Source organism: Mastigoproctus giganteus, chromosome 10 (assembly GCF_048544385.1).
Source record: "Mastigoproctus giganteus isolate SK-2022 chromosome 10, ASM4854438v1, whole genome shotgun sequence".
Taxonomy (NCBI): Eukaryota; Metazoa; Arthropoda; class Arachnida; order Uropygi; family Thelyphonidae; genus Mastigoproctus; species Mastigoproctus giganteus.
Window position 1 is genome coordinate 32356208 of NC_143584.1, and position 14681 is coordinate 32370888.

Here is a 14681-nt window from a genome sequence, read left to right on the forward strand (position 1 = left end):
TGTACAAAATCATTTCGATTTAATCTTAGACCGAACGAAACCAGTTCCTAAAGTTATCTGTTGTTTAATCTTTAATAGATGTTTATTTGAGGCAAAATTCTTTCACCTTTCTGAATGGCATTTGCATATCCCACGCTTTACGTCCTGTGCACGTTAAGATGTCATCTATTTGAGAGTGACGTCACATCCTACTTATTTTATTATCACTGATGAGCTGAACCAACTGCCGTCAGTACATATCTCAGTCTGGAGGCGGGACTTGTTCAAGGGGTCGGAATATATATAAGAGTACAGGTCAGCTCACTGACCTTGGTGCGCAACCAGTAGACTTTGTATCAGTGATAGTTGTCAGTGAAGAGGAAAGTCACAACGTTAGCAGTTGGAATAGGTGCAAGAGGTGAGTTAGAGAGATTTTTCTTGAAGAATTCCGCGAACATTTGCTTTATAAAGAAATTAATTAACGGAAATATTTAACTAAGGAGCCTATTAATCAATAAAATATTCAGAACCGGTTCGGTTAGCCATGTTTTAAAGACATGTCTATGACCTTGGTGACTACGTATATCTGAAAGTAGAATGACCGAAATTTATGTGATCTGCAAAGGAAAAATAACAAATTAGATATAATTGTATTGACTGTAGAACGGAAAGCGTTGAATTTATTAGAGAGTGTGACAAAATCTTTAGGCCTAGAGACATTTTCCGAGCTTATAGACCTAAGAAGTCCATGACATAGTTTGTATTTATACAATAATGGAGCATTTTGTTATCTGTCCATAGAATAGCTAATGAGCAGCATATTTTGATGGGGACCAAAAACTTGCGTGCACTGGACGAGCCTTGCTCCAACAAGACAATGGCAAGGACAATTAAGCAATAGTTTCAAAAGACAAGGCAAAAGTTCCCGAACAACGAATTATTTAGCATTTTGTGATGGCAGATAGACGAATTTTAATCGATATATTGGCTATGTTCTACAGTTAAGACATTTATAAGAGTGAAAGACTTGTTAGGCATGTTATTTGGGTTTCTAAACTTTTTTGTAGGAGAGTGTAAATGTTAGAGAAGGTAAATTTTTATGGTTTATGTGCCTTATTCTTTATGGTGAGAGTAAATCAACATAATGAATGACAGCACGTTTAAATTGTGAACAGAAAACTCTATTGTCTTAATTTCACGATTCAAATTTTTAATAAGATATCGCTTTTAGGACGTTTATAAAAATAGTAATAATCATAACAATAATTTTTATTAAATTGGAACTTTACAACGTCATGACTTTACATCTACAAGATAAATAAAGCAAAAATGGTAACGGAACTGCAGCTCGATCGCTGGAGTATAGACAGTTAATTTATATCAACTTACGAGCAGAGAGAATGTTCAGTACTAACGAGAAATCCAGTAATTGAAGAATGATGGGTATGTCAATCGACAGCTTAAGATACTGAAAGCCCATAAAAGTTTATCGCGCCATTGACGGATTCGAACTCTGGTCTTTTCCACTGGGTTGTCTTCCATTTAGTTCTTAGCCCTCATTGGTTAACTGTGTAACCTGCAAGGAGTAAGAGCTAAGTTTCTCACACGCCAAGGTATGAGTTGCCATAGTCTCTCCAAACTCAGATTAGCTTTGTCCTTACTGATTATAGAATTATGAATTTTCTAGAAATTATTGATAATTAATATTAAATGGCAAAACGATTAGGTGGTAACTTGTTCCAATAATTGAGTACTCAATCTCACTAAAGGCCAATTTATCACTGCTATATTCAGCCTACAATAACCTTTCTTTAATTTGGAGCTGTGTCCCTTTCTTTGAGCCCATCCAGGAAAAGCGAAACCCATTATCATCAGACACACGCAGATGATTACTTTCAAAACTTTGCAGCTTATGGAACTGGAGTCTCTGCCTGAAGATCTGTTTGCATCCATAACCAATCTTGTTTTTCTTCCTCTGATCAAGCCAGTCGATACCTTTCCAGAAATTAAATCTTCAGATGTTTATACGGTATTCAAGATGTGGTCTGTCAACTGATTTGTACAATGATAATACCTCTTTTTCTCTCCTGGAAAAATTCCTGTATATTATTGATAATACGCCATGTCTATTTTGATAATTGGAAGTTTATGTTGACTCAAAAGTGTAAATTTGTCTTTATGAGCACCGTTGCTTAATTGCCATTTTAAAACCACTTGCATATTGTGTCAAAGTCGGGTTGTGGCCACATACCCTATTTTCTCAGCTAGGCCTCCGTAGCCGAGTGGTCAGGAGAGGGAGTGTAGTAGCACACGCTCTTTGAGTAGACGGGGGTTCAAACCCCTGCACTGCTAAATACGATCGATTTGCGAACCAGCATGAATTGTTGAGGAAGCTTCCATCCTGCAGTGCGTTGGTAATGGTTGCAGTTAACATTTATTTTTTTTAACCCTATTTTCTCATTATTAATAATCCTGCGCACCTTAATATCATTGCAAATTTGGCATGAAACTCGTAATACCATCGTCTATGTGCACAAACATTTTACTCATAAATTCAATAATTTTTCCTGTAACAGAAGAAATTTCAGAGACTAAAATCTGTTTGAACACTTTTAGAACTCCATTTGTGCACACAAGAAATATTTTCATATTTAAAATATTCTGAGAGTTCATCGAGTCTACAGATGCCTTCATTATTACAGATTGTAAATTAGCCATTTTCATAGCCGTTTCTTTTAATATAACTGGATGAATTACCCTCATCTTCTTGGAAACATGATAATTTCTAATCGAGAACTAAGAACAACAAATTCATTTCATGCTACGACATCCACCTTTTGTTTTGAACCGGCTACTTTAAATCTATTTTATTCTTCCTTACTTCACTGTATTGAGCTGGACCTGCGCAAATAAGATACAGACATTTATGAGAGTACAGTTATTTACACTGAGTAATCACTGAATTATGACCACCCCTATGAAAACTGAATGCTACCCGTTGACCATGAGGTACGATGACCACTGACACCTTATCTACGTAGCATGGATAAGGTGTCAGTGGTTCAGTAGGCAGTAAAATTGTGAGCGTGATGGGTAAAAGGAAGGATTTATCAGACTTTGATAAAGGACAGATTGTGGGAGCTCGACGAGCTGGTGCTTCGATTTCCCAAATGGCTGAACTGGTGCGGTGTTCGAGAGCCGCCGTTGTTAAAGTGTACCAAGACTGCCGTCAAAATGGTCAAACAACGACCTGACGACAAAACTGCAAAGGTCAGCGAAAGGTCGAAGTTAGAGGTGAGCGCCGGGTCCAACGACTCGTACAAGCGAACAGGCGCAGCACTGTTGAAGAGTTGGCCCACAACATGGGCCAACCAGGAACAATATCTGCCATGACCATGCGTCACATGCTCGCATGTATGGGCTATACCGGCAGACAACCCCTACGGCATCCTCTCCTAACCAAGGTTCATCTGCGTAAAAGACTCACCTGGTGCGAAGAGCATGCAAGTTGGACGTTAGAAGACTGGAAAAGGTGTGCTGGTCGGATGAGCCACGTTATTTACTCCACACCGTGGATGGCCGTGTACGGATTTGGCGTCAACAACAGGAGGCTCTTCATCCATCATGCATGGTATCAAAAGTGCAGGTCGGTGGAGGCAGTTGTATGGTGTGGGGCATGTTTCACTGGCAGGAACTTGGATCCGTGGTGCATATGGAACAACGTATCAGTGGTCTTAGCTATCGTCAACTGCTTGCTGACTGTGTACACCCCGCTATGTTACACTTTTTCCCGAATGGCGATGGTGTCTTCCAAGATGACAATGCGCCGAGCCATCGGGCACTTGTTGTGCAGGAATGGTCTGAGAAACACAGTTCTGACTTCCGGCATATTGAGTGGCCTCCGAACTCCGACGATATCAATCCTATAGAGCACTTGTGGGACACTATGGAAAGGCATATCAGGCGTCTGGATACACCAATCACCTCCATACCTGCATTGCTGACCGCATTACACACAGCTTCGTTGGCCATACCTGCCGAACGCTTCCAACATCTTGTTGAATCAATGCCACGTCGGATAGCAGCTGTACCGAGGGCAAAAGGAAGACCTAAGAAGTATTAGGTAGATGGTCATAATTCAGTGATCACTCAGTGTATATATCTAGCACATTTACAGTTAAGATAACTTATTGAACGCCCTTCGTAACAGACTTCTGTCCTTGAAAAGTATCTTTTTGTATGAATACAGATGCAGAAAAATTCTTTAGCTCATTGGCTATCTGCTTGGGATCAACTACACTGATCTGACTTCTCGTCTGTTTGGGATTATCTATATTGACCTGGCTACTCTTCTAAGTTGAGTCATCTGTACTCATTTTGCAGCTATCCTGAAGTGAGCTAATACGGTTCATGCTTTTCGTCTTAGTCTTGGCATGTGCAAATGATTCTTTACTCTCTTTCTTGGACCCTTTATTAAAATTTTGGTTTTAATTTCTTCGTTAAAAGAAAACTTTTAAGACAGCAATCAGCATAATTTTATCGGCTGATGCCTGGCTCACTTTCGGCAGTCAGAAACTCAAGAACTTTATGTTCGCGTGTTCAAAGATGCTTCCATTAAGAATTGCGTTACTTGTAAACGCACACCCACACAGAAACACTACGCAAATAGTGGTCATTATAAACTATTAGATACATGAGAACATACGTGACAGCTAGCATTGAGGCTATGTTTTTGGCTTTAGGAACATCAGCGACTTAGACCATATTGCTCCATTGCATTTTATGTCTGGACAAGTGTGCTCATGGGCCACTTTGCGTGTGTACTGGTTGAAATCATACAACTGAAGTCAATGCTTCAAGTGTAATCTAAACTTATTTTTTATTGATACTATAATTAAAAAACTGATTTCTCAACAAATCCGAAAATCTTCAACCCTCTAATATTGTGACAATTTAATTATTTCTATAATAAATAGATTGTTTTTCTGTTTTTCTGTACGCTTAACTGTTGTGATCTTATCTTGAAACACCTCAAATAACCTTGGTATTCGTTATGTGGCGCCATCTACCCGTAGAACATGCTATCTATAGTGATTTGCAAACTGCTGAAGCCGATGCAGTCCAGGCCTAGGACGTACAAGCAATTTCCCAGATAGCATTCCCAATAAAATTACATTTTTTAAATTAATTATTTATTTAGTTATTTTCAGCGTCTATGTGGTCCTTCCGTATCAGTGTTGTGGTTTAGTTACTTGCCAATCGCCCTCGTCAGCAGCACCATTGGTTAAGGTCGCCGTCCTCCCCACACCGGGTGGAAAAGACATGAGTTGGAATTCCCAACTCGTTGATGACGGGGAGAATTTATATACCTTTTTTACAACGTGGCTGAGTTAGTCGGTCTCAGGCAAGGATGGCATGGTTTTTTCTCCCGGAAACTCGGGTTTTTCGTCCAGCAAACAGAAAATCGACCTCAGAACACACAATGTACACGGACCAATATGGCTTTAGTTGCTGATGCTCCTAAAACTCTACTACAACAACAATCTTTTGTCACTCAAGTCACACGAAGTTAAACCATTCACGGCACACCTCAATAGTGCTAAATGGTGACTGCCATTGAACTCAATGGAGCTTTATCTAATCAAGACAAGGATTTGTAAGATAAGTTGAATCTTATATATATATATAAGATAACATACGAGATGTAAGATGTCATACAATTTCTTGTCTTCTTGTTGTTTTTGATTAGTTTTGGGTTAGAAATCTAATTTGTATTCAGAGGTGTCATCTGAACTGTGTTCTACCTGTTTTCGAGGTAACAAATGTAGGAAAAATCCCGGGGAAATCCCACTTCCTGCTGAGACTGACTAAAAATTTTTTTTCTGACTCTAGATTTGCTGCTTATAGCAGTAGGAAGGGGAAATAATCTCAGTGTAGACATCGCTACAAACTTCCGATCACAAATCTGCATTCATTGTAAGTCATAAGATATGATCTAAAGTTCTATTAGTGTGGGAAGGAAGTGGACGAACAAAAGTTTAATCTTAATAGGAAAAATAAATCTCTTGACTATAAGTCAGAGATCTTCCTATTCTGATTACTGGGAATAACGTTATAAAAGATTTAATTTTCCAGTCGAGTCACTATTATGTAGTGTAGACTCAAGAACATTATTCAAATCCAAAGAACAATTATTCAAATTCAAGAACATTATTCAAAAACCGCGTATCCATATTCGAATATCAGCGACCATATTTTTTTGTTATTAATAGCTCTGTTATACGTTTCACATTCTATTCACCCAAGCAATTCAAAAACTTAGAATATCATCCATCCAAAGAATCAACTTGCATTCTTTGCTAACAGTGTTTTATAATTGAGAACTGCATTTTAACTTACTAATGGCAGCTCTTTTAGAAAGATATGATCTCTAAATATGATTTTTCTTTTTGAAATACATGATCTGATGCGATCTTTTTTGTTAATAATTATTAGGATCTATTTGGAATGTTATAACAGATTTAAATCTTTCTCATAAGAATTAGTTAATCTTATCACTGTTCGGATAATGTTTATTAATCTCCCCCTAAGGCTAAAAAATTTAGAGTTAAACTTAATCAAAAGATTGGATAAGTCTAAATTTTGAAATTGGGTTGCATTATCTTATTCTAGAGGGCAGGTTTATTATTTATCCATAATATATGGATAAATAATAAACGTGGAGAGAATGTTGTACCCATGTATCTGGCATAAAGTCGCATCGGAAGCATTGCCAATTTCCGAATATTATTTCTCTTATTTTAAAACACAGAAGGTATTCTTTAGTTTACCCAAAACAGTTTCATTAAATTATTAATAGAGAAGATTAATGGAAAAGGTAGCGGCAACCAGGAAATAATAGAAAGTACAGTTTATCATGTGGTGATTGATTGCATTTGTTTAATATAATCAATAATCATCATATCATACAGATCGATGACCATACTTATTTACCATCGATGTGCACGATGGCTAAATCATCCATGGCATGAGAGATAAAATTAAAAACGCTGACCGAGAATAGATTTTAATATCTGAGGGAACAAGTCGAAGTTGTAGTGGCTCATCATTAGGGGAATATGATGAATGCTGTAGTGTTTCTAGATTGTTCTAGCTGGAGTTTTTAACTGTCGAGGAGCCTCTCGATGGCAACGTTTCAAAATCCGTTCATGGGTTCGAGCTCATGTCCCTTAATCTCGAATGGAAAAACTAGTAATTTTCGAGAGTCAGTCGAGTTTTCTTCCAATAAAATCGACTGCAGAAGACAACTGATCAATGGACCTAACAGGTCTTGCGCTATTGCTGCACAATAAGCCTGTTATTACTTGGTTGTCGCTACTTTTTCATCAGCCTTCATATATTAAAATTCCATGGAAAATTCAACATGATAAAAAGTAATAAATACAACTTAAAACTGATGAGTTCTTGTTTTTTTTTTTTCTTTCTTTTTTTTAGGATTTCTAGTGTGGAACCCATTGACTTCATCTATACCGGACGACGCCATGAATTTTCCCTTGAAGGTTGCGTGCTTCATCTGGATGATTTCATTTTGTGCGTGCAATACTTCCGTAAATTTTCAGGAGGACAATTCTGGAGACATTGATAACTTTTGTCCGAATAAATGCAGCAAAAGGCCATTGGTCAATGAAAATTGCAAATGTGATAGACTGTGCGAGATGTTTGGAGACTGTTGCATTAATTCCCCCTACCGAAGCGACAGGCTGAAACGTCCTGAGGTGAAATGCATCCGGGTGTCTACAACCGAGGAGGTCTTGGCTGTCAGCGATTGCAGTGCAGACTGGCAAGATGTAGGAATTAAGAATAACTGCACACAAGATATGCCCTTCGAAGTTGATCCATTTGGAAACGTTCCAATTGTGAGCAGAGAGAGTGGCATTACTTACAAGAACTACTATTGTGCTGTTTGTAATAATGACACTAGAAATATTTCTTCTTGGAAGATCTTCGTGGAATGTTCTGAGTTACTTTTCAGTGACGAATATATTAGAGCGAATATCGTCTACAATGCCGCTGTACAGAAATGGGGACTGCATGTCTGGAATAACACAGTAAATCAGACTGAGTTTCGCACCTGCACTGTTGGAACCACCTCCGGGAATTTGAACGGAACCAAGAGACTATGTGATAGCTCTGAGATAAGTACATGTCCAAATCGTTATAGGAACTTTTCCACTATTTTTAAATGCTATACTTATCGAGATCCAGTGGAAACCAATATTACAACCTATCGCAATGTCAACTGCGCAAGGTGCAATGGTGTGGATGAATCTTCATTAAAATGCTACTTGATTCAGGCCAGAGACCGACCTCCAAGCTTTGCCATTCTGATGGACTTCAATACTGGTGAAGATGGCTGTGTGGGACAGACCAGTGGCACGTGTCCTTGTGGGGAAGCTTTTGACTCACTATCGAACAAATGCAGAAGCGTTACCTGTGGCCTCCCAGGAATGAAATTAGTTCAAGGAAGATGCGTTGCCGAATAATGAGTCAATTATGTACAGTTTTAATAACAAATTAGATTTAAAAGACATTAATGGGGTAAGATGTCGTTAAATAGTGTGCGTGTTTGTATAAGTGGTATTTATTTTAAATGTTTTTGTTGAATACGTTCGGATAATCTTTTGGACGTTTATAAACTATTGATGTATTTTGTGATAAATTTGTAAAATTCTCCGATGTATTAAAATTCATTAAAAATTATTCGAAGGGTACGGCTTTTCTGTGTCATTTTTGTCACTATAAATATGTAAGAATGATAAACATGCATTTCTTTCTTTAAATTTCACCACATTAATTCAGCTCACACCGGTCATCGGACCGTCTATGACCTAAAGTAAAGTGTTACTCAACATTCCTCAATCTGTGACCACCCCCTGAAATAATATCCATCATCTCTGAACTCAGCTGCAAACGTATTCAATACGAGACAAAATGTTTTGTCTCATACTTGTTTTAATGGGGATATAAAAAACAAAACAGAATTACCTTTATATTTTTTTATTGAAGCTTGCTTATAAATATAAGGAAATAATGATATTCTGAAAAAGAAGTGAACTGCAGGAATGAAAATATTACAAAAATGCCCGTTCTGAAGATCTCTTTTCAACTTATGTAAAAGTTTATCACAGATGCAATACGAAATTTAAAAAAAATAAAAGTGTCCTTAATTAATAAAAATGCTGATGGAATTCGTGGACATATTTTTGAACAGGCCAGAGTCATCAGTGAAGCGCCGAGTAGGCCAAACGCATCAGCTACCTCAGGCACGAACATTGTGTGGAGGGAGAGAGATGTACTTCTGGCGCCCCTGTAAAGAAAGGTGAGCTGGTCTTTCTAAAACTGCTCAAAGCCTTATACACCTCAACCAGATCATATCGCAGGTACCTAGCCTCCAGACATTGCAAGATCATATCGCAGGTACCTAGCCTCCAGACACCCAGGTCTTTTTTAATAAGAGCACACTTTGTTCCCCTCACCAATCTCATTGCCTTTCTCTGTACTCGTTCCAGCAGCTCTAATCCTTCCTAAAATGAGGCCTTTAGACCTGTATGCTGTACTCAAGCTGTGCTTGATTATTGCCTTATGCAAAGGGGTGATCACCTCCTTATCCCTGCTAGCAAAGTTCCTGTATATCGTTGACAAGACCCTATGAGAAGGTCTGACAGCTTGACTGCACTGCTCAAAAAACTTCTTATCTGACTGCACAATTATCCCCAGGTCTTTTTCATTCTCCACTACCCTGAAAAACAAATTTTGCACATTACTCTGGGGGTTAATGCTAACAATATGCAACATTTGTCGATGTTAAACTTCAGTTGCTACCTCTCAGCCCATCTGCTCAAGTTTTCTAGATGTTGTCGGAGTAACTTACCGTCGTGACTGTCATTAACAACCCTCCGAACTTTGTATCATCTACAAACTTGGACATTAAACTTTCATTAATATCACTGACAAATATAGAAAACAATGATCCCAACACCGAACGCTGGGGAACACCACTAATAACATTAGTCCACAACGAGCAGGGTCCATGGATTCATTAGTCCACGAAGGGCAGTGTCTATTGATCACCACTCTTTGTCTTCTCCCACTCAACCATCCTTTTATCCATAGGAGCAACTTACCCTCAATGTCATATTCCTCCACTTTGTACAGCAGCCTTTTATTTGCAGAAGTATCAAAAGCTTTCCTGAAATTCATGTATATGATATCACAAATTATTTTTGGCATCCAGTTCTTTTACGACTACATCGTAGTATCCAATCAAATTGGTCAGGCAAGATTTCCCGTTAACAAACTCATGCTGTGTCTGAACTATAACTACAGTCTTGTCTAGATGATCCTGCATTGCTTTTTTAACCAGTGACTCCATTATTTTCCCCGGAACAGAAGTTACCCTAATAGGTCTGTAATTACTGGTGTCACCCTTTGATCCCCCTTAGTAAATTGAAGACACATTTGACCCTCTCCAGTCCTCGGAGATCTATCTTCCCTGAATCCAAAGATGCGCTCATAATTATGGCTAAGGGTCTGCTTTCTTCCTTTGCTGCCTACCTTAATATAATTGGATAGATCCCATCACACAAGATGCTTTTCTTATGCTTAACTTCAACAATTTCTCCCCCACTTTGCTCTCAGTTATTACAAAATCGTTAAGCACCCAATTACAGTTTGATAAACTTTTGGCGCATTTTCCTCCCTAAATAACTCCATATGTATGAATGTAGATTCAAAATACTAATTCAATTTATCAGCTATTTGAGCAGAATCATCAATAATCGAACCATCTATGTAAAGTGGACCAATCTGATTCATCCCCTTTCTTCTAGAGTTTACATAAGTAAAGAACTCTTTGCTGTTTTTCTTTGCATACTTTGCCAAAGATATCTCGCAATCTGCCGTTCGCCTGCCTAACCTCCTTTGTGACTTGATTACAGACTAGCTTATATCTGTCATGGGCCTGATAATTTATATGAATCCCATGCATTTTTCTTCTCTGCCACGAGTCTCATTAATTCATCTGACACCATTTGGGCCTAAACCTTGAACAGTATTTTTTATTTGGGACAATAAGCCCAGTAGCTTCCAAGATTACCTCCTTGAATGGTTCCCATTTAGAATTTGTTGTTGGTAACATCATCAGTTGGTCCCACTGTATAGAATTTAAAAATTGTCTACTGTAGTCACCTTATAAGTAACGCTTAAGTAATCTCCTTATAAGTAACTTTTATTTGAAGTATACGTCAAAAGTAACGCTTCCCATTAGAGAAGATTACTGTTATTTTCAGCTGAGTACCACCACCCAGACAGCACTGTTTCGAAACTGTTTGGCTTACCATCAGTGAGCGGGTAAGTCCCCAGAGATATTAGTGGCGATGATCCAGTTTGACAACTGCCCAAAATATGATTAGTTTTAAGAAATACACCATTTGGAGTCTCCCATATTGTGTAAATAAGTTACAACTGGGTAGTCACCCATTATGTCTTAGAGTACTTACCAGCTCACTAATGAGAAGCCAAAGAGCTTCGAAACAGTGCTGTGTGAGTGGCGGCACTCAACTGAAAATAAGTAGCAGTAGTCTTCTCTAATGTGGAAGCGTTACTTATTTAGTAAATGGAGGGCAACTCGTTGTGAAGGATTTCAAAATATCAGATGTTCCAATAATGATGCCAATATACAAACTTTGGTTTGTTGAACAATTCAACTAATGTCACTACTGTTCATAGTTATTATGAAAAGAACTATTGCTTCTGTTGTGTTATAATGATGTGAGCCATCCTGAACGTATAGAATAGGGCAGCTACGCAGCCGTGTTCTGTTACACTGATCGAAGAAAAAATATCGAGGGTTTATCTGTTTGTCGGTAATGGACGCTCATTCAAATTTTTCTGTTCTGCGCCCCTATTTCGTTTCGCACCTCTGCAGCCCTACGTTGTCACGGAAGTATTTTAGTAGGCTTCTGATCTCATACAGCATCTTAGTTTTTCCTTGTTTTAATGTTCGATATTTTTCCAACTGTTGAAATTCGCTTTCACTTCTATTTTAAAGTTATTCCATATTTTCCAGGATCAGCTGTTGGACTGTACCCGAGTCTGAAGCTCATGCTCAACAGAGTTCAGATCCGCCTTTAGGAGAGCCGGTTTTAAAGGCCAAGAACCCTTCCCCAGGTTCGGAAACAAAGGAAGATCCATTGTTCCTAGCTTGTGATCAGTGATGGGGGGGATTTGCAACAATTCTGTTTGACCTGAGTGACTCTACTAGCAATGATACTTGGCACATAGTGGTGGTCAATACCCGTGCCTATCGTCCCTTTTGTTCAAGTTGAGCCATGTTTTAAGGTGTTATGCTCCGCCAGACATCAATTAAGCCATGGCTCAAACGAATATTGAATAGTACCGAAGTACATCCTATTCCATGTGTTGGATATCTTATGTTCATTTTGTCCATGACAGGATCAGCCACATAGATCCAATCTCCACCAAGGACAATCCAACGAGCGCCCAACGGGTAGCACAGTGGTAACGTTACTGTCCTCCCTGCATCAAGTGGGGGAGGACGGTGTCGGGCTTTTTTCACTGCGTGGTTAAGTCAATCGGTCTCAGGCGTAGATAACAAGGTTCCTCCCCCCCCCACAGAGGAGTGGAAAACGTTTTACTTATCCTTTACCCATACACGACAGACTTCCAGCGTGGAATGATAATTACGTAGGCAATCGGTCTGTACATAAGATTTCAAAAGCAATGAAGATCCTTAGGTCAACAATTGATGATATGATTTGCAGATGCTTTTAAATCTAAAGATCATCAGATCATTTAGATCTAAAGATGCTTTTAAAATGCTTCAAAATTTTGCTTCTTCCTTCTTCACAAGAAAAAAAAATATCCCCTACACAAATAGCAACAAAATACAGATACAGACAATGCAGTGCTAAAAACCACTAACTAAAGAAGCACATGTTCTCAATAGAAGGCTTCTACGAATTAATTAAGCAATTTGGAATGATTTTCATGCAAATTAATCAAGACAGATCACAAAACAAATGGCTCCCGACGAGACTTTCTGAACTTGTCTATCTCAGATTTCATCCGTAGAGGTATTTGCCTACAAACTGGACCAGGCTGACTCGGACCTGTATTCATGGGTCACGTTGTGCTCTTACTATCCCTCCACCTTTCTATCTTTCTATTTATTTACTTAATTTTTTATTTTATATTTATTAAAATTTTTATTCATTATTTATTTTATTCTATTTATTTATTTGATGGCCCTTAGCCTAGTACTAGAGGGGGGGGATTTAGCTGGTGCTCCGGTTTGGGTTCCTGGGTGGAGGATTATTGGCATCCCCTAGTCTTACACTCCACCAGTGGATGCATGGACATGTAAGGGGCGACTCCTGGAACATCTGTTTAGCACTGCCTCGTATCTCTGTGAAGAACGGTACCGCTGTAAAAGAGCCAGATATGTGAGAAGTGTAGGTTGCATACCAGCGGATGCAGGACATTTTTTTTTTTTTTTTTTTTATATTTTATATATATATATATTTGAACTCCGCCATTGCCGGTCCCAAGCCCGGATGAGAAAGAAGGAGCATACCTCATGTAAAAAAACCCCGGGCTCTGCTGGCTCCGGCCGACATTACCTGGGATGGGCCCCCTGTCTGTGTTACAGGTGAAGATGGAAGATACATCTTCAGCAACAGTGGAAGTCTGTCACTCTTCCAAGATACTGGTCCCATCTAAATTGTGGACTATGCAGCAGATGAATGGCAAGTCGGCTGCATTATTTGCCTTAAACCCTATGGATCTCAGTCATTGTTAAGATAAACAGTCATGCTACCGCGTCCGGGGTAACCTACGCGGCTGTTCATATACCATGGAGGACAGCTGTGAAGAAAGCTATATGGTCAGCCAAAACTCAAATGTATCTCTCAACGCTAAACGTAAGATCGCTTTACAAGACGGGGGAAATAAAATTGGTAGAAGAAGAATTGAAAAAGATCAAATGGGATATCGTAGGAATGTCAGAGACACGTTGGACAGAAGAAGGAACACTGGATTTGTTGTTGTTGTTTGGTTTTTAGGAGCATTAGCAACTAAGGCCATATTGCTCCGGAATATGCGGTGGTCATTCCTTGACCTTTCCGCATCCTCCATATTTGGTGGTGACGGGCTCGAACCCCGGTCTAATCAAGAAGCGTGTGGTACGCACTGCTGCTCCTTCCCACCTGGCTACGGAGACGCCAGGAACACTGGATATGACAGAAGGAAGAATATTTTACTGAGGGAGAAAAGACAACATACACAGAGAAGGAGTCGCTTTCATAGTAAAGAAATATCTATTAAATTCAATAATAGAAATTCACCCACACAGCTCAAGAATGATAAGTTTAAGAATAAAAGGTAAAGAAAAAGGAATCTTCATAAAAATAATCCAGGTACACGCCCCCGACTCCTCACATGATGACACAGAGACAGCTGCCTTCTATTCAGACCCACAAAAAAGATATTTTAATAATAATGAGAGACTTTAACGCAAAAGTTGGGGGCTTTTCGACAGATTTCAGTGACGTATTAGGAAAGTTCTGGATAGAAAACAGAAATGAGCGAGGAGAAGAACTCTTGAACTTCTGCAAAGAAAATAA

The 14681-nt window shown here is 38.9% G+C and overlaps 1 protein-coding gene across 1 annotated transcript; it reads left to right on the forward strand.

Moving 5' to 3' along the window:
- The first annotated feature begins 257 nt into the window (after positions 1 to 257).
- LOC150078937 (uncharacterized) lies at positions 258 to 8750 on the forward strand. Its single transcript, XM_090383975.1, has 2 exons — positions 258 to 397; positions 7474 to 8750. Exon 2 carries the CDS (start codon positions 7521 to 7523, stop codon positions 8520 to 8522), a length of 1002 nt encoding a protein of 333 aa, XP_090240101.1. The 5' UTR covers positions 258 to 397; positions 7474 to 7520; the 3' UTR covers positions 8523 to 8750.
- Positions 8751 to 14681: the final 5931 nt, after the last annotated feature.